Here is a 17,504-nt window from a genome sequence, read left to right as displayed (position 1 = left end):
CTTTAGTGCTCTTAGTTAGCCTTTAGTACTCTTAGTTAGCCTTTAGTACTCTTAGTTAGTCTTTATTTGTATGTTATTGTTAGGAGTTTTTTTATCTTTGTGTTGTCATGATGTTATTTTTATGAATTTTTGTTTTTGTGTTTTTATGACTTTGAACCGCCTTGTTGCTATATGAAAAAATTTGACTTGACTTGACATAAGCCAATTCAAGATGGCTGCCACAGCCAGCTGATCTTAGAAAACACAAAAAATTGTCTTACTCTGTGAATTTGACGGATATTTATCTTAAACTTGGGGTGGTAGTAGCTGAGATTATTTCACCTGACATCCTCTGAGCTCTACTCTAATAATCCAAGGGTGTAGCCACATACTTGGGGAACCAGATGAGCCCCAGATGTTCGGTTTTGGAGTAGACGACTCTTTCGTACAGATTGTAGAGTGGTCGCCACGGCAACTGGAGGTCATCTCTTGACAGGAGTTCCTTCTTCCTGTTTGGGAAGAAAAACGAGCCCTCAGCTGTCGCATAAAAGGCCGGACGGAACATTTTAGACGGGACTCTTAGCTACTCGAAGATGTTTAGAAACAATCCAAACGCCCAACGGTGAAAATGTGGAGACGAGAGACCCGCCGGGCGTCCGAAAACGCCGGCCGCCCTGGGGGAAAAACCCGTCATCCCGTCACAAGCTGCTCTCGCCAGCTCGCAGACGTGACGGTTGAACACAATGCGGGGATTCTTCGTTGTTAATAAGGCAGAACTGGACCAACAGCTGCAGGCGTTGGCAAATTTGCACGAGCGTGGCCTCAGCTGGGTTAAAAATATTCCCAATCCGAGCCTCCTGTTCGCTGCTCCATGGAGGAGGGGAGGAAAAATAAAGGAATCAACAGAACTGGCTGCTCGGTGAAGCAGCATTATCCCTTTTTAATGTTTCCTCACTTCTCCTAACACCCACTTAAGCTTTTAGATTTCACACAAAATGATGAGTTCCTTATAAGCTTTAAAATGGAGTTGCTTTTTTTTTTTTTTTTTTTTTTTTAAATCCCCGCCTGAGAAACTCCCATGTCGTCTTCATTGCGTTCCTTTGTAAAAATCACCATTTTTATGGGATTAAATCTCGCAAGAACGATTCCTGCGCTGGTTTTTACAAGCCCAAATTCCTCTTGTCAGCTCCTTTTCTTCTTTATGTCGCAGAGATGGAACAGACTCTCATTAGGGAGTTTTTTTTTTTAAGAAATGAAGAGGAGAAGAGACAATCTGGAAAATGGCTGTGAAATACGAGGGGACTATTGAGACCTGATGTTTGATGTTTGAGTATCAAAGTCGGCGCTCGGCTGCAAGACCTGGCGCTTGATGTTCCGTTAGCCCAGATCTTTCTCTCCTCATCTGACGCGAACCACTCACACGACTGACATCTGCATAGAGATGCCGCTTTTCTTTTTTGACGGATACGGAAATCAGCGAAACAGCTGGAGACAAATGGGAAGCGATGAATGCGCCGATCTTTTGGAAGCCACCCGACCGTCGCTGGGGGAGCGACAGATCTGATCCGGGAGACAAAAGCGCAGAGTTAAAACAGGCTTAAAATGTGATAAATGTACTGTAGAGCCAAGACTCGGTACTCCTTCTTCGAGGCGCTGTGAGCGTGCTGCTGTAGAAAGTTTAAAAAGTCGCTCCGTCACGTCAGTGGAGATGTTTCCTGTCTGACGGCAACCTTATTGAAACGTCAATTTGAGCCTCGCTGAGCTAAAACTTTCCCTTGTTCTAACCCAAAAAACCAAAAGCCTGGTCATTAATCATTTAATGAGCCGTGGGAGAGGGGCTGGCTGTGAACTGAACTTAGCTCCTTTACTGGTTGAAGTCAGGGCGGGTAACTTTAGATCTTTTTTCCCAGAAGACCAACATGACTTAGTTCAGGAACACACGTTAAAATTAAACATGGCAACGTTCATCGATCATCAAAGATTTCCGGTTATAGAAAGGCCTGATCTGTTTACTTTGTAGGAAATCTAGTTAACGCTCATGTTTTCTTGACTGTTGTTCCAACCGGATCACAGTGCAGTGGGGCTGAAGCTGCATCTCATGGCAGGCATGTCGACGGCTGACGGCTGATTTGGGACTTTTCTTTGTTTTTTTTGTTGGTTTTTTGACTACTTTGCAGCAGATTCTGTCCGAACAGTGATTCGTTCTTGGGATATCAAACATATTGTCTGTAAACTAACCCTTAAATTCAGACTTGTGAGGAAAAAATGCCTCCTGACTTAAAAAAAAAACTTTTTTTTTTTTGTTTTTAAGCATTCATCCTGTTCTGTTTCCACTGAACTTAGTTACGTAGAAAAGCAAAGTTTTAGGCCTCTTCTAGTTCAAAACTTAGACAACACTTTGTTAGAAACAAGGTAAAAAGGTGCTTAAGGTTTCACTTTCACTTCCCTAAGATTGAGCACTAAAAGCTGCTTTTATTGTTTTGTTGTTGCCCGTCTCCATATTAGCAAAGGAGAATTCGGGCGATAGTGTTTTAGCTCATATCTCAGTCTGTGTTTGTCTGTTATCAAAATAAAATAAATCAAAATGAGCCACCGGACGAGCTGTAATGAAACGGTCAAAAAGTAACCACAACTCCAGTCAAGATGGTCGCCACAGCCAATCAACAGAGGGCCGAGGGATCCGAGGGCCGCCACATCTCCCCTGTCTGATGCAGAGCAGCTACTACAGTTGCTGTAAAAGTGACGGGTCACCAACCCGCTGTAGTTCATGAGACGCCAAATAAAAGGTCTGGTCTTAATCTACAGAAATGTTTTCAGTTTTAAAATGATTTCTAACAGCTTCTTTGTCAAAGGCATTAAGCTGATAGTCAAGGAATAAAAAATAGTATTTAGTAAATAGTATTTTTAGGTTGGTTTATTTGGCCTTTTACTATTTTTTTGTCACAAGTCCCTGGAAGTACCCTCAATCTGAATGCTTTCTGAAGGGTTTCTAGGTTTTGATCTTCTTTCCGTGAGCCGCAGCCTACGAACGACTGTCCTCTAAATGGCAGAGGGCAAGTCAGAAATCCACTTAAATGCGTGATGTGATATTTACCAACAGGGCCGCTGTTTGATCTCATTACACCAACAGGAAGGCTCAGGGCGAGGCTCATCCTGAGGAGTTGGACTTTCGAGGGTCAGATGGTCTCATGTTATGTCACGTCTCAGCAGCTCCAGGAACACTTTACTGCTCTTCGGTGACCCCGAGCACTCGGATGACACGTGCAATCCTTCCAGCAATAATGGCAGCGCTAAGGAACAGCAGCTAGAGATGAGTGTGTGTGTGTTTTGGTGGCAGACCCACTTGAGAAGCTGAATGAGCAGCCTGGCGTAGCACTGCATCATGCGGGGCTCCAGGTTGGGCAGTGTGACCAACTCGTAGAGGAGCCGGATGAAGAGAACGTGGTCCTCTTTGCTGAACCTTCGGCCGTACAGCTTCAGAAAACTGAGGGCGAGAGAGTTTAACAATCAGTTCAGCTTTACTGTACCTGACCCACGTTCCCCAGAGCACCATCGGTGAATAATAACAGCAATCCTGCGTGGGACAGAAGGACGTCTTGCTCTAATGCTCCTTTGGACAAGCAAAACATTGTGATCCCTTCTTTACTAACTCATACTTTGAGTCTTTCATTAATCAGAACAGTTTAGGTCTGCATCGTGTTCATATTTAGATCGTTTACCTCTTTAGTTATAGCCCCACTATTACCAAGGGTATAGTAAAAGTGTTCTATGACTTGCTGGCCGTTTGTCACACATTGTAGACAAAATGTGCAGAAAAAAACAAAATTTAACTCAATGAGATTTTGGTGAAACAGATGAGAAAACCCCAGCCCTCTTTGGAGCCCCACTCCACAGGCAGGCTTCACAGTGAACACGTCATTCAAAGTTTGAACGAGTCACAGAAAGTTCAGGCTTTTACGCTTTTTACAAAGCCACAGATTTAAGTTTTTATAAAATTCATGAGATTTTTTTCCCATGGACTGTTCAACTGACAGCTGATGTCGCACAAACAAATCTTTTGCAAACTAACTCTTCCTACTCCCACTGGTTTTTTTAGGGGTGCAAATACAAATTATACATCTAACTGTACATGTTTTTGTCTTCTTTCAGCCGGTGTCTTTCTTGCTGCTATAGTGCTTATAAATCTCTCTTGAATCCCCCCAGAATGCAGAGACCACACACCCAGACGTCCATAGATTCAGTCGTATTTTAGCTCAAAATATTCTATTCATAACTGGAAGTGAAGGGTCTTTTTTTAAACTTTTATCGCCTCCATAAAACGCTACAGAAACGTAAAAGCAGTGCAAGGATCTTTAAGATCCGACTTGTAGTTTCTTCACGGCGAGTGTTTAACGCTCGCATTTCAGTCCGCAATTTTTTGCCTTCCTCTCAGTCAGGAAGTGACAAACACAGGCGTGTGGTTGCCGTGGTGACCACAATAAGCCGCTCGCAGCAGCTTTAACGTTTCCTTTGATTTTGGTTCGTCTTTAGACTTCTTCTACAGCTCATAAATCAAAATGTAGACTTTTTTTTAAGATTATATACAAGTTTTTCCTGGAGTTTTTTGGGCAACTTTCAGACTTTATTCAGAAATCTTCTAGTTGGGTTTTCCCGTAAGAGTTATTCAGTCAGCACAGTAAGAACGTCCAATACAGTTGCAGTTCCGTCCAGACTTACGAGAAGAGCTTCCTGGCGCAGAAGGTGACCCCGGGCCACAGCTCCCTGAGGAGGACGGCTCGGCTCAGGTCGGCTTTGATCTCCACCAGCAGCTCTGCGGCCTCCCGCTCCAGCCGCTCGCAGTACGGCAGCAGGCTGTTGTACACGATCTCCTTCTGGGGGACAAACCCGGACACGTCCCCACCCGCCGTCATGTTTTCCCCCTCGCCCCCTTCCCTGTCGCTCAGGTCTCTTTTCAGCCGCCCGTCCTGAAGGGCTGATAAAACGGGTGGGAGGGGGGAAACAGCGTGTCTAACGGTTGCTCTACCTGCTGGAATGTGTGCTGCCGAAGTCAGAGGACGTAATCCGCTGAGTCCAGCAGCCCGAAGGGAAAAGTATGTCACGCTAATTGAGCTGGTCAAAGCCCTGAGCGCAGAGGACCCGGGCCTGTCACAGCACACGCAGACATCCGCCTCCGCACAACAGCAGAGGGTCCGCGCGCCGCAGGGGTCCTGGGAAATGAGTCGCCCATAAGTTTCTGCTGGAAAGGGTGCATTACTCCTAAAGCTTTGATTTCAGAGTCACCGAGCTCCGTAACAAGAAAAAAAAAAGAAGAAGACTTTCATCTCTGGCCACGGGCATGTAGGTTTCTTTTGAACATGAGCGGGAGACGGGGAGGGTTCGGTTTGTGATGAAAATGTCTGCGGCCTAATGGGAAACACAAATGTTGCGAAGCTTTTAAATACCTCATAGGTTTTATGTTACAGTATGATTTGTGTTTAAGGACGTTTGTGGGTCACTACACTCAAAAAAAAAATTAAAAAAAGTTGAATTGACCTAAAAATGGGATGATCTCCAGTCGTGTTTATCTTCTTACATCAGGACTGGGCGAATGGCACTCAGACGGGTATAACTCAGTCAGTTCTACAGATATTGAGCTAATATTTGGTGTGGTAGTAGCTGAGCATCACCCCCAACGTGTATTCAGACCCTAAAAAGTTGGCTTCAACGTTTTGTTGTCAATGCCGTTTATCTGTTAACAAAATATCTCATGAACCACATGACAGATTTCAGTGAAACTCCTGGTAAAACAACGACGGGATGAACATCCACAGCTCGTTAGCTTTTGGAGTCGGCTCAAGTCAAGATGGCCGCCAAAGCTGAGCAACCTTAGCAAACGCAAAAATGGCTATAACTCAGTCAACAAAAAATCCCAGAATGCAACACTGTGGACACCAAGTCCCAGCAGCACTTTGTAAAGGTAATCCTCAGAAGACGAGGATGATCTGATGACCGGATTAAAGCTCCTCCCCTGCTCTGCTGACCCGCTGACCCTCTGTAACCGAGATAAAGCACCACAGCGTAAAGAGACGGGAGCACTTTGTTTTACACCGTTCTGCGTAAATCCTGGTTAACTTTAAGCTTGTGTAATTCTTCGACCACCTCGCACTCAGAGGCGCTCGGAGGCTGCAGGATAAACGCTGCCGCTCGTGGCTTAATGCGCCACAGAAAAGCTCTCCGAGTTCCCCGGGTGTTTTTGTTTTTTAAGAGAGAAATGAGGCGATCGCTTCAGTTCTCCTTTGCGTCCTAACCCCTCCACAATCTCCTGAGAGGAACGCCAAAAAGTTGGGGCGCCCCAGGGTCGTTGTGACACAAGCTGAAGATTAGCTAAAGGTTAAGAAAACTGGGCTTTTTTTTTTTTTAGGAATTTTCTGCAACGTTGGCATGTTATGTTTTGGGTTTTATAGTTTAAGAGGGAAAAATAAGCTTCATGAAAACATTTGGCATGAAATTTAAGGCCACAACTAACTCTTAACAGGAAGTCTGATCTTATTTAGAGCTTGTATTAGTCAGTTTCAGTCCTCCTCAGCGTAGCCTAAACCTAATCTAATTAATGCCCATGAAGCAGGAGAAAGGTAAAAAATAAAAAAGCCTGTTTCATTAGCCCTCGGGGGGGCCACTGTCCTGCAACTTTAAGCTGTTACCCCGCTCCAACATACCTGCTTCAGGTGGTTAAATTAACTCGTCAGCCTGTTAACGTCCCGTTCATTTATATTATGGGAGTTGAAGCAGAAAAAGAAATCAAACACATGCGGGATAGTGGCCCTCTGGGACGGGAGTTTGACAAAGTGTAATTAGGACAGCACACCAGGAAGCTACAGAAAGCCCTGCAGGAAAATTTATCAGACTGAGATCTGCTGCAGCTTTTAACACACAGACACGACTTTTATTAAAGGTCGTCGGAGAAACGTATAAACCAGGGCTGCCAGACTCTGATGCAAAATTTAAAGCTTACTTTTTATTCCAAGGGCCAATCTCCATCGATATTTATCGAAAAAACACACAAATTAACCTTGATTTTTGATGCAATATCTCAAATAATTCATATAGAAATATCAAATACCCTTTCCCAGTTACATATTATATAGAATTTAGAAGAAACAAACTTTAATTAACAAAGAAATATAGATTGAACTTAAAAAGACATCCTTTTTTTACGCCTTCTTGTGAATTTTTCTCTATTAAAACAGCTAAAAAGCCGTCAACAAAAAAACCCAACCATGTAGCTAACGAAAGTTTAACTTTGAAACAAAAAGAAAATCCAGAAAAGGGCATTAAACGTTAAAGTGGACTCGCCGTTTCTCCGACTCAAGTCAGATACCCGTCATCATGTCTTGGCTGCAAGTCAACATGAGTTCGATCTGTCACGTTTGACGTCAAATAAAGGTCACTGAGAAATTAAAACATCATTTTCTTGACTTCAAAGTAACGGCCTCAACTTAATAGGCTCCGATTTTTAAGCCAAATGAGACGCAGACTCGATCTGTCACAGGCTGGAGGGCCAGATCGAGTAAAACTGAAAGGTTCTCTTTGGGGCCAGATGAAATGTTGCCATGGGCCGGGTCTGGCCCACAGACCCTGAGTTTGACACGTGTGATATAAACGTAAAAACAAACACATTTTAAAACCAAAAACTAATAAAGTTAAAAACGTGTTTGCAACAGGTTAGAAAGGAAGCACAGCGCGAGGCAGAAGACGTGACTCCGTGGCAGACGTGGCAGATGTTGGCCTAAAAGCTGGCGTGGTAGTAGCTGAGCCTGATCCCCGACGCACATCCTGAGCTCTGATTGGTCGTCCCAAGAGCCTTGCTTACAAAATTTGCCATAAATATGCAGAGTCAGCTGTTTTCGTCCGTCTCGTGAACTACCGGGAACGTTTCAGGAAGTAACCACTGGGCGCACATCTGCAACTGATTAGCTGCTGGAGTCGGTCCAATTCAAGATGGCCGCCTCCAACATTAGTTGGCACAAAAATGGCTCTGACGAAGTCAGTTTCACAGATATTGAGCTGCAGATTTGATGTGGTAGTAGCTGAGAGTCACCCCCCAGCGTCTGCTCTGAGTGTGACGTGTCCTCGTGTTGGATGGGACGACCGCACCTCCATCTCTTCTGAAACGTGCGGCGACTTTGGTGCCGAACTGTGCCCCAAAAAGCGGCGGGCGACGTGTGCTTCTGTAGGGAACGCCGGGCCTTTAACCTGAAGCACTGCAGGGCTGCTCGTTGCTGCGCCGCTGCGTTTTCGTTGCCCCTGACACAGACTCCAGTCACCCCCCCCCCCCTTCATTTTAAAACGATTTCCTCACTCCGAGGGCCGTAGGACGAAGTTGGAGACGTTGAGACAGAACCCAGAACAGACTGTGCCTTCCACGCTGCATATCAATCCAAAAATGTCACGCTCTGCTCTGCCAAGTCGTCTTGCCCAACTCTTTACCTTTCACATCCCTTCAGATCCTTATTACTTCTGGTACTTCTGGGCTTTTTTTTTTTTGTCTTCCAGCGCGGCGACAGCACCTGCTCCTCTGAGCCTCGTCTGCTGAACCGCCTCCAAGAGAAACATGTTATCTGTTCCCCGTCTGCTGGAATGGCTGCAGATACCTGGAGCAGGAGAGTTCGTAGGAAATGTGTGTGTGTGTGTTTTGCTCGGGCGCGTGCACGTGTTTGCATGCATGCGTGTGTACACACATCTGTGAGATTCATTATTCCACAAGTGGAGGCTGCGAATGGAAAATGTGATTCAGGACGATGATGCCTTTTTGACTCAGCAGGGAGAGGGCCGTACGCAGAGCTCAGGAGAGAGAGAGAGAGAGAGAGAGAGAGAGATGTTTCTGAAATCCATCAGTTTGCTCCTTTTTTTTTTTGAGACAGCCCGTTGAAAAAAACACTCAAATTGAGCCTTTTGGTTTGTGCAAAAGATTTATGCTGGTGCCAATTTTCTTGCTCTCAAAATATAGGGAAACTTGTGCAGGACAAGTGTGTGTGTGTGTGTGAGAGAGAGAGGGAGAAAAAGAGAGAGAGAGTCTCAGTTTGGGGAGTGAAGAGGGTAAATGATGTCTCTGGGAAACCTGCATCAACAACACGGCTGCGTCCATCCAGCTGGGTTTCTCTGAGATCTCTGGGAGATATGCAAGTCAACTCACTGCCAGACAGACAAGTAATAAATGGCCCCAGCTCGTGCCTCACACACACACATACACACATGCGCATGCACGCACGCTAAAACAAATACATAAGCGTCGAACTTTCAGGAGAGGTTTCTGCAGAGCTGCTCACATGTTCTGCCCTCGGCTTTCAGCTGTTCGGTCCTTCGAAGACAGACTGCCGAGGAGGCTGCTCTGCTGGATCCCGAGGTGGGAAGGGAGTAAGGAGACGAGGGAGTGAGGATTGAAGGAAAAGGAAGAAGAACATTCCATCGGAGCCCCTGTGGAGCTGCGGCAGGGGACGAGCCTACCAGCTGTGATTTGGAAGCGTTGGGGTGGAAAAGGCAAGGCTGGGAGGAAGACGCAGGTATGCGAGGTTAATTCCCTCTTTATCTCCATCGTTGTCTTTGATCTGCTAGGCTGTCTGGAGCGACGTACGCCTGCTGCGTTTCACGGCGGCGCCGTGTGGGATCCGTTTGCGAGCAGGGATGTGGCCTCGGACGTGGCTCCTAATTCCCCTGTGCGCAGCAGCTGCTGTGTGTGCAGGTACAAACCACACCTGCGCGGCTTCTCCGCCCGTTTTTCCCGCACGCAGAGGCTCGGGGCCAACTTGCTCGTGGCTTTTCCGCAGGTGCGAGCGGCGCCAAGGTCTACAGGAACGGCTCGGCAGAAATGTGCCGCCATCCGTGCGACGAGCTGGTGGGTCTGATCACAGAGATCCACGGTCTGCGGATCGTCACCAGCAACCTGCTGGTAGACCTGGAGAAAGTCGTAAGACCCTCTGATTGGACGCTAACACCGCCTCGCAGGAACAACAAAAAATACATTTTATTCATACTTTAAAACCTACTTATCAGGTTAAAACAAACAGACTTTAAAATCTTTAGTTTTGGAAGCCTTTAAATGTTTATCTCCCTTGTTCTGCTTTTGTTAATCTGTTTACAGAAACATCTCTGGTTCTGTTTGGTTCTGCTCAGCACAGCGCGCTTAAAGGGATGTTTCAAACACTTTGAAGTTGGCTTAAATGTGCTCTTTGCAAAATTTGAAATCAAACATTAAAAAAACAGATCATCCTGAGCTAGAGCAAATGGTGCCGTTTGAAAGAGTTTACTCCGCTAGTTCTCCACGTACACTGACACGGAACTCTGGAATGCGGGAACGCGCTCAACGTAAACAAACGGCTGAATCCGCCGAAACTAAAGTGGGAGCTTTAATCACCTGGTTGACCGACATCAGGCTGGCTGGAGTTGCTTACGAGTTTTTAATTTTAAGACACATTAACCATCATTAGGAGAAAAAAAGTTGGATTGCTGTGAGTACCTTTAAGTGAAAATGTTATAAAGACTTTTATCTTTTATGTTGCTCGTTCCGAGCAGTCTGACGAGCTAACGGCTAGTCCAAACACGGGCGAGATTAAAGTGGATTACAGGCTTTAAAACAACTCCGGTCTCCAAGGTTTTATAGCGGTTCGTGCCCCGCGCTGTTTCACGAATGGACCGACTTCAACAAATGTGTCACGGGAAGAATTAATTAAGTTCATTCAGCTTCAGAGATACGATGTGATAAAGGTGAACAGGTTAAATAATCCTATAAAATGTGTAAATTAAATCCTTCTCCTCGTCTGTCTGCTCCAACTGCCAGTCTAAAACAACTCCAGTGTTTAAATTCATACAGGATGTTATTTCTGCATGACTTTTCCACAGAACCGCATTGTAAAAGGTTAAACATGTCCCTTTAATTTAGAAAACATCAACACGAGAAAATAATGTGTGGTTCAGAATGACCAGCAGATATTTACATGCAGAGAATTACCTTTTATAAATGTAAATATTTAGATATTACAACTGTCACTTTTCAAAAAACTTTGTTTAAAGTTGCAGATCGTCTGTTTTGTTGCAAAGATGTCAAAGTTTTATTATTTACAGAACAAATATTATCTAACCGAATAAAACTCAAAGCAGCTGGGAACAAAACTAATGTTCTTTATGAGTTTTTCATTAAAAAAATCTTTGAAATATGCCGTGAAATACATACTTAAACCTCCAAAATACTGATATTATTTAGGAATAATGCTCCCTCAGATTTTTTTACAGTAACAGAAAGTAATTTTGAGAAATAATTGTATAAATGGTTTGATTTACGTGAGAACTGTTTATTGATAACAGTTTTCTCTGTCTAATCATGAAGTAAAACCTCCGTCACAGTTACTCACACTGAGGGTTTTCTAAAGTTTACAGAATATGTGCAAAAACAAGAAGTTTCCCTCGGACTATAGTCTGATTTGACTAAATATCTAATAAACAATATGAGGTCAAATAAAAAGCATGAGTCATTTTTAAAATCCTCGGAGAGAACGCAGCAGGAGTCCTAATCAAAGAAGAGTTAAAAAAGGTTTAAATCTGCAGAAGGTAAAGAACTTAAATGTGTTTGCTGTATCGTATTATAAGTCCTGTCACTTATGTATTGATTTAAAGTCATTTTTGGCTCATTTTGGAAGAGGATTTTGTTCCATCTGTAACTCTTTTCCCCTCATTAAATCCCCTGCAGATTATTCTGTGATTATTTACTCCATCAGTCAGTTGAATGTTGGACAAAAGCAAAAAATTGCAAAACGAGTTTAATAAATAATGATCAAAATAACCTTTAATTGCTGTTCAGGAACGCCTCAATAAATCACCTTAAAGTTTCAGCTGCACAAACAGATGTTTAGTTTCTTTTTGTGTTTTTGTTTTTGTAGGTGACTTGGTCGGGCAGAAAGTCTGGATGGAAGTGAATATGAAAGCAGAAAGAGGTGGAGGCTCAAGAGCTACTTTTTTATTGATTTATTCTTTTTGTGCTCAGCATGTGAAGTTTAAAATAATTTCAACACAACTTTCTACGCGACCGGAAGGAATATTTAGAGGACTTTGCGACAGAAGCATCAAAAAATGGTTCAAAACGGCATCATTTTTTCTGCCAGGAGACCCAAAATTTACAGAAGTTCAGAGGAAATCGGCGCTCTGTGGAACGTAGTCCTACAGCAGAACTCGGGTTAAATAACACAAAGTTTGATTTGATTTCCTGACTGTTTTTGTGTGTTTTTTGTTGCCGTCAGTCAAAAGAAAATGAGGAGATGCGGATATCTTTGGTTGAGCTGAGCAGCGGCGGTGGTGGCGGTGGCGGCGGCGGCGGCAGCAGCAGCGGCAGCAGCAGCAGCAGGAGGAGGGGCGGAGGAGGAGGCGACGGAGACACCGTGGACAACGTTCTTGACAGAGACAGGGACGGGGAGTCGTGGTGCGTGCAGGATGGCCGAGTGTACGAGCAGGGGGACGCCTGGGAGACCGACAGCTGCACCTCCTGCTCCTGTCAGGTCAGCGTCAGGACGGTCTGAGGCGTTCATCCGGGGTGAATAAAACGTGTCTGAATCACATCGGGGGGGCAGGGCGCAGCAGGACGCTGAGAAACTAAACACAACGAAAACATGGTCAAATATAAACACAATAATTCAAGGAAGAAAAAAAACCAACAACAAGTCAGCATCGTGACATAAATATGGAAAAAGACAAGTTTTTGATCTGGTAGGAAATAATCTCAGCTTCCACGCCAAATTTTAGGTCCATATCTGTCAAATTGAATGAGATTGTGTCAGTTTGCTGTGGCGACCATCTTGAATCAGTTTGACTCCAAACGTTAATCAGTTGCAGACATTCATCCAGTGATCACTTTCTGCAAGCTGGATTAAAAATTAGCTCAGTGGCTCATGAGATATTTTGCTAACAAACACATGAACACACACACAGGCACGGATAAGAACATTATTGCCCGCTTTAAGCCTTTTTTTGGTGCTGAGTGTCAGCCTTCTTAAGTTTGGATGTCGGAGGGATTTTTTTTTTTTTTTTTTTTGCAATTTTCTCGCCGAACTCTCAGCTAGAAACCGAATAAGCCTCTCTTCTAAAACGTCAAAACATCCCTCTCAGTTCGGTTTCAGATGTTTCCAATGTGGTTTCATTTATTTCCAGAGTCTCTTTCTATATGTTTCCTCTTACTCCGCTCTGATCCCCGAGTCTGTTTCTCTTTAGAAAACATCATTAGTTTTGTCAAGAATGCGCACCGGGAGTAGCCAGACTTTGTTCCCGACAGCGTATCATTCCTCTGGCACATCTGGAACATCTGGATCAAATAACGCAATATTTTCGCACAATCTAAATTTATCACACTGGCCCCTGTCTTGTCCAGGATGGGAAGGTGGTGTGTCGGCAGGCGTCGTGTCCCCCGGTGTCCTGCAACAACCCGTTCTTCGTCGATGGAAAATGCTGCCTCGTTTGTCCCGGTGAGTGACGTTCCTAGCCCAGAGTGTCACGTTTCGTGAACGCAAGCCCTTAAACTCGGGTGTTCTGCGTCTGCGTTTGAAGGCGACGACGACGGCTGGTCCCCGTGGACCGAGTGGACGCACTGCTCGGTGACCTGCGGGCGCGGCGGCCAGCAACGGGCCCGATCCTGCGACGGCGCCAGGCCCTCCTGCGCCGGGCCCTCGCTCCAGACCCGCAGCTGCCAGCTGGTGAAGTGCGACCGCAAGGGTAAGACAAGCGGTCAAACGTGGCCTCATTCAGTGGGTCTCTTGTGACCGGCGACACCAGAGTGGGATCTGCTGTGAGAGTAGGGAGCAGGTGGAAGAGATCCTGGAGAGGAGGAGGGATGAAAGTCAGCGTGGGAATGATTGGGCATAACAGTGAAGCTGCAAGGAGTAGAGGTGCTGAAGGTGGATGTTCTGTCGAATGTTTGGGAACATGGAGAAGAGGGCAGAGGTCAGCCAAATGAAGGCATACCGGTGTGAAAGAACACCACATTAGCCGACGGACAGAGAGTTTACAAGATGGCGGAGAGTCCTGCTGTGATGCTTGGTTTGGAGGCTGTGGCACAAGATGTTCAGATTTCCACTGGGAGTGACCAAAAGGGTGAGGTTTGAGTAGTTTGGAAACAAAGTCAGAGGGACTGAGATGGTTTGGACACGTGCAGCGGAGGAATAATGGAGCTGCCAGGGAGGAGGAAGAGAGGTCAGAGAGGGTTGATGGATGTAGTGATGGAGGACGTACAGAATGATGGCGTGGCAGAGGAGGAAGCTAGAGATGGAGGCAGATGATCTGCTATGGATTCTCCTAAAAAGAGCATCTGAAAGATGAAGATACTAACAGTATACTTGGCCAGTCCCGTAGACTCCAACTGGCTTTAATACTTATGTCTGATTTTGATTATATCAGTTTTTCACAACTGATATCATTGTCACGATGTTTAACAATAACGTTGCAATCGCACGCTTTTCTAATAATGTGCAGCCCTCGACCAAGTCTGTTTCAGTGGTCTGTGTTTCTTCAGGCTAGTACACACACACACACACACACACGTAATAATAAGTTTAAAAATGCCTGCGCTTGTTTCAAATCTAGCTCGCGTTGGAGGGAACTGGGGCCTTTGGTCTCCTTGGTCTGCGTGCACGACCACGTGCGGAGAAGGCTACGCCACACGGGTTCGCCTGTGCAACAACCCCCTGCCACAGAAGGGGGGCCGGGCGTGCCCGGGCAGCGCCCATGAGACGCAGCCGTGCAACAACACCCTCTGCCCCAGTGAGTGCCAGCCCAACGTGTTAATCACCGCCCAGATCCTCACAGGTGAGCGTTGTGCTTTCGGGTGTAGTTGCAGGACGGTGGGCAGCCTGGAGCGAGTGGTCGCCGTGCTCCGCGACGTGCGGCGGCGGGCTCATAAGCCGCCAGCGGGAGTGTTCGAGCCCCGCCCCTCAGAACGGCGGCAAACCTTGCGCCGGAGAAGCCGCGGACTACGAAGCGTGCAACAAACAACCGTGTCCTGTTGGTAAACGATCATCTTCATTTTAAAGGAAAATGTTCTACAAGTAGGCTAATCCTCAAATCCAGGGATAAATCCTTTGTTTTTATTTGAGGAAACATATTTTTTTAAAACAATGCTGGATTAAATTCAATCCTGCAGTGTTTATTCAATTAATGAGGCTTAAGACATAAGAGGGAAACAATTAAAGCCCTAAAAAAAAATAAGAGTAGGTTCTGTTGAGCCGGTCTGTTTGGTTGTTTTGTGTCGTCATGAAGTGTTAAAGCTCCGGATGTTTTTCAGACATGTGCTTGCTCTCAAGTCCGTGTTTCCCCGGCGTGGAGTGCACGTCAAAAAGCGACGGGTCGTGGGAATGTGGACGCTGCCCGCCGGGCCTGACGGGGAACGGCACGCAATGCGAAGACGAAAATGAGGTAACAAGGCCGGCCGCGGGGTTTACTGCCTGAACGTCTGTTTACATCCAGCAAACAAACGAAATGAAAGAAGACAGAAGGGTCTGAAACAAATTTCTGGCACCACGCATGGTCCTCGTTGACTGACAGCGCCTTTTTGCGAAGTTGCACACCAAGAAGCTTTCATTTCTTGGCTGCCTTGTGTGCTTTGCTCCTCTGAGGTCTGGACTGCACAGATGTTCAGAGTGGGGAGACACTGACAGCTTCGGCTTTTCCTGAGACGCTACATTGTGGTTTCTCGAGGTATGCCGTTTTCCTGTTGGAGAAGCCGTCCTCGTTTAACCTTTTAACATGTCAAACGTCCGCGAAAGTAAAATCCTCCCCGCCGACCCGGTTAAAGGCTGCGTCCTGCAGGAACCTCTGCTCCTCTTTTCAGAGGCGTTTCTTCTTACCGTAGACCCAACATTCTCGCAAAAGTCTAACAGTTTAATCGAGTTTCCTCCAAAACTAAAAGCATGTCTTGGCGTAGTGGCGCCAAAACTCTGCTAAATCTTCCCAAATTTTCCTTTTTTCTCAAAAGGTTTGTTTCTGTTTTTATCAGAACCTTGACCTTTAACCATCTCCACGATTAAAAGCCATTTCATAGAAAAGCTCGACTGTCCTTTTAGATTCTTCTCCTGCTGTGCGATCAGTAGTGATTTGATATTTCATACAATTTTTCTTGCTGGAACTTTGGAGTATTTGAAGAGCTTTTAAAGTTTGCATCATTTAATTTATTTTTTTTAACGCCGGCCGCCATAGCTGATCAACCTCAGCCCGTGCACAGACCATGATTATTATATTTCATGTTTTATGTGCTCAGTGTGTCTCATCCTTCGTCTGTTCAGTGCGAAGTGGAAGGTGTGTGTTTTACGAAGTGCGTAAACACAGATCCTGGGTTCTTCTGCCTGCCCTGCCCTCCTCGATACAAAGGCACGCAGCCGTTCGGCATTGGGCTGCAGGAAGCCGCAAAAACTAAACAGGCAGGCCTTTTTGTTTTTCCTCCTCCGTCTCATTTAAACGGCGTGCCCAAACCGCACGCTCAAAGAGACGCTCTGGTTGTAGGTGTGCGAGCCACACAACCCTTGCAAAGACGACACGCACGCCTGCCACCAGTTCGCCGAGTGCGTGTACCTGGGCCTGGCGTCGGAGGTGTTGTACAGGTGTGTGTGCGGCGTTGGGTTTGCCGGCGATGGCTTCCTGTGCGGCGAGGACCCCGACTTGGACGGCTGGCCCAGCGAAACGCTGCCGTGCCAGCGGAACGCCACGTATCACTGTGAAATGGTCAGAAACACAACACTCAGGCCGCCGTTCGCCCTCGCTGGTCGGAGACGGGACTGATCTGTGTCGTGATTGGCTGCAGGATAACTGCCCCAAGGTGCCGAACTCTGGACAGGAGGACTTGGACAGAGACGGACAGGGGGACGCCTGCGACCCTGATGACGACGATGACAGCATTATGGATGAGAGGGTGAGGCTGAGAGGAATGACTGTGTGAACCATCAGTTTTTATTTAGCTGTTTATATTTCAACACGTGCTACAACTTTTAGCATTTGTAGCTTTTATACTTTTTTAATTAGCTTCATTTACAGAAAACATCCCTAAGTTGATTTTAACTCTTTAAATAGATTATTACCTGAAAACTACTTCAGGACAGTCGATTTATTTCTGCCTTCTTATGCTTCTTTTAGCTTTTAGCACTTCTGTCTTTCTAATTTTAGCTTTTAGCTACAGTTTTGTTAATTTGAAGTTTTAGTTCTGGTTTAGTGTTAAGCTTTGGTTTTGTGAATTTAAGCTTTCAGCTACTGTTTTGTTATTTTAGCTTTTAGCTCCTGTTTTGCTTGTTTTAACGTGAACAGTTCATTCAGCGCTTTTAGTTTTGTTTGATGTTGTTGTGTTTCTGTTCACTTCCTGTCTTGTTTTAAAGTTGGTTTGATATTTTATCTTTTTTTTTTCTTCTGCTTTGTTCTGCGCCTGTTTTGAGTTCTGTTCAGGTTTTGTTCTGGCTGTCGTCTGATCCGTTTCTTGGACAATAATAACCTTTATGAATTTTATTTCCCCTCCCTGACCCCCCACCCCCCAC

General features: G+C 45.6%; 2 protein-coding genes across 5 annotated transcripts in view; one reads left to right on the top strand and one right to left on the bottom strand.

Moving 5' to 3' along the window:
* psme4b (proteasome activator subunit 4b) overlaps positions 1-7,951 on the bottom strand; it is a 54,397-nt gene extending 46,446 nt beyond the window's left edge. The window contains exons 1-3 of one of the 2 annotated variants that reach the window (XM_025010464.2): positions 4,696-7,951; positions 3,323-3,463; positions 372-488 (exon numbers count right to left, since the gene is read on the bottom strand). In XM_025010464.2, coding sequence (XP_024866232.1) covers positions 372-488; positions 3,323-3,463; positions 4,696-4,889 — 452 coding nt within the window. In that variant the 5' untranslated portion in view covers positions 4,890-7,951. Of the gene's footprint in view, positions 1-371; positions 1,001-3,322; positions 3,464-4,695 lie in introns of those variants that run through there. The other variant, XM_037981009.1, reaches the window with a different exon arrangement.
* A 1,059-nt stretch (positions 7,952-9,010) lies between these two features.
* The window catches only part of LOC108249000 (thrombospondin-2), a 14,486-nt gene continuing 5,992 nt past the window's right edge, over positions 9,011-17,504 (top strand). Inside the window, exons 1-12 of one of the 3 annotated variants that reach the window (XM_025010471.2) lie at positions 9,011-9,165; positions 9,307-9,697; positions 9,783-9,922; positions 12,246-12,500; positions 13,367-13,460; positions 13,543-13,707; positions 14,575-14,751; positions 14,822-14,995; positions 15,272-15,402; positions 16,269-16,403; positions 16,486-16,704; positions 16,784-16,891. In XM_025010471.2, coding sequence (XP_024866239.1) covers positions 9,640-9,697; positions 9,783-9,922; positions 12,246-12,500; positions 13,367-13,460; positions 13,543-13,707; positions 14,575-14,751; positions 14,822-14,995; positions 15,272-15,402; positions 16,269-16,403; positions 16,486-16,704; positions 16,784-16,891 — 1,656 coding nt within the window. In that variant the 5' untranslated portion in view covers positions 9,011-9,165; positions 9,307-9,639. Of the gene's footprint in view, positions 9,166-9,231; positions 9,698-9,782; positions 9,923-12,245; positions 12,501-13,366; positions 13,461-13,542; positions 13,708-14,574; positions 14,752-14,821; positions 14,996-15,271; positions 15,403-16,268; positions 16,404-16,485; positions 16,705-16,783; positions 16,892-17,504 lie in introns of those variants that run through there. The other 2 variants (XM_037981010.1, XM_025010465.2) reach the window with 2 other exon arrangements.

The sequence above is a fragment of the Kryptolebias marmoratus genome, linkage group LG17, assembly GCF_001649575.2.
Source record: "Kryptolebias marmoratus isolate JLee-2015 linkage group LG17, ASM164957v2, whole genome shotgun sequence".
Lineage (NCBI taxonomy): Eukaryota > Metazoa > Chordata > Actinopteri > Cyprinodontiformes > Rivulidae > Kryptolebias > Kryptolebias marmoratus.
The sequence above is the reverse complement of the archived record's forward strand: the minus strand, read 5'-3'. Positions and strand labels throughout refer to the sequence as shown.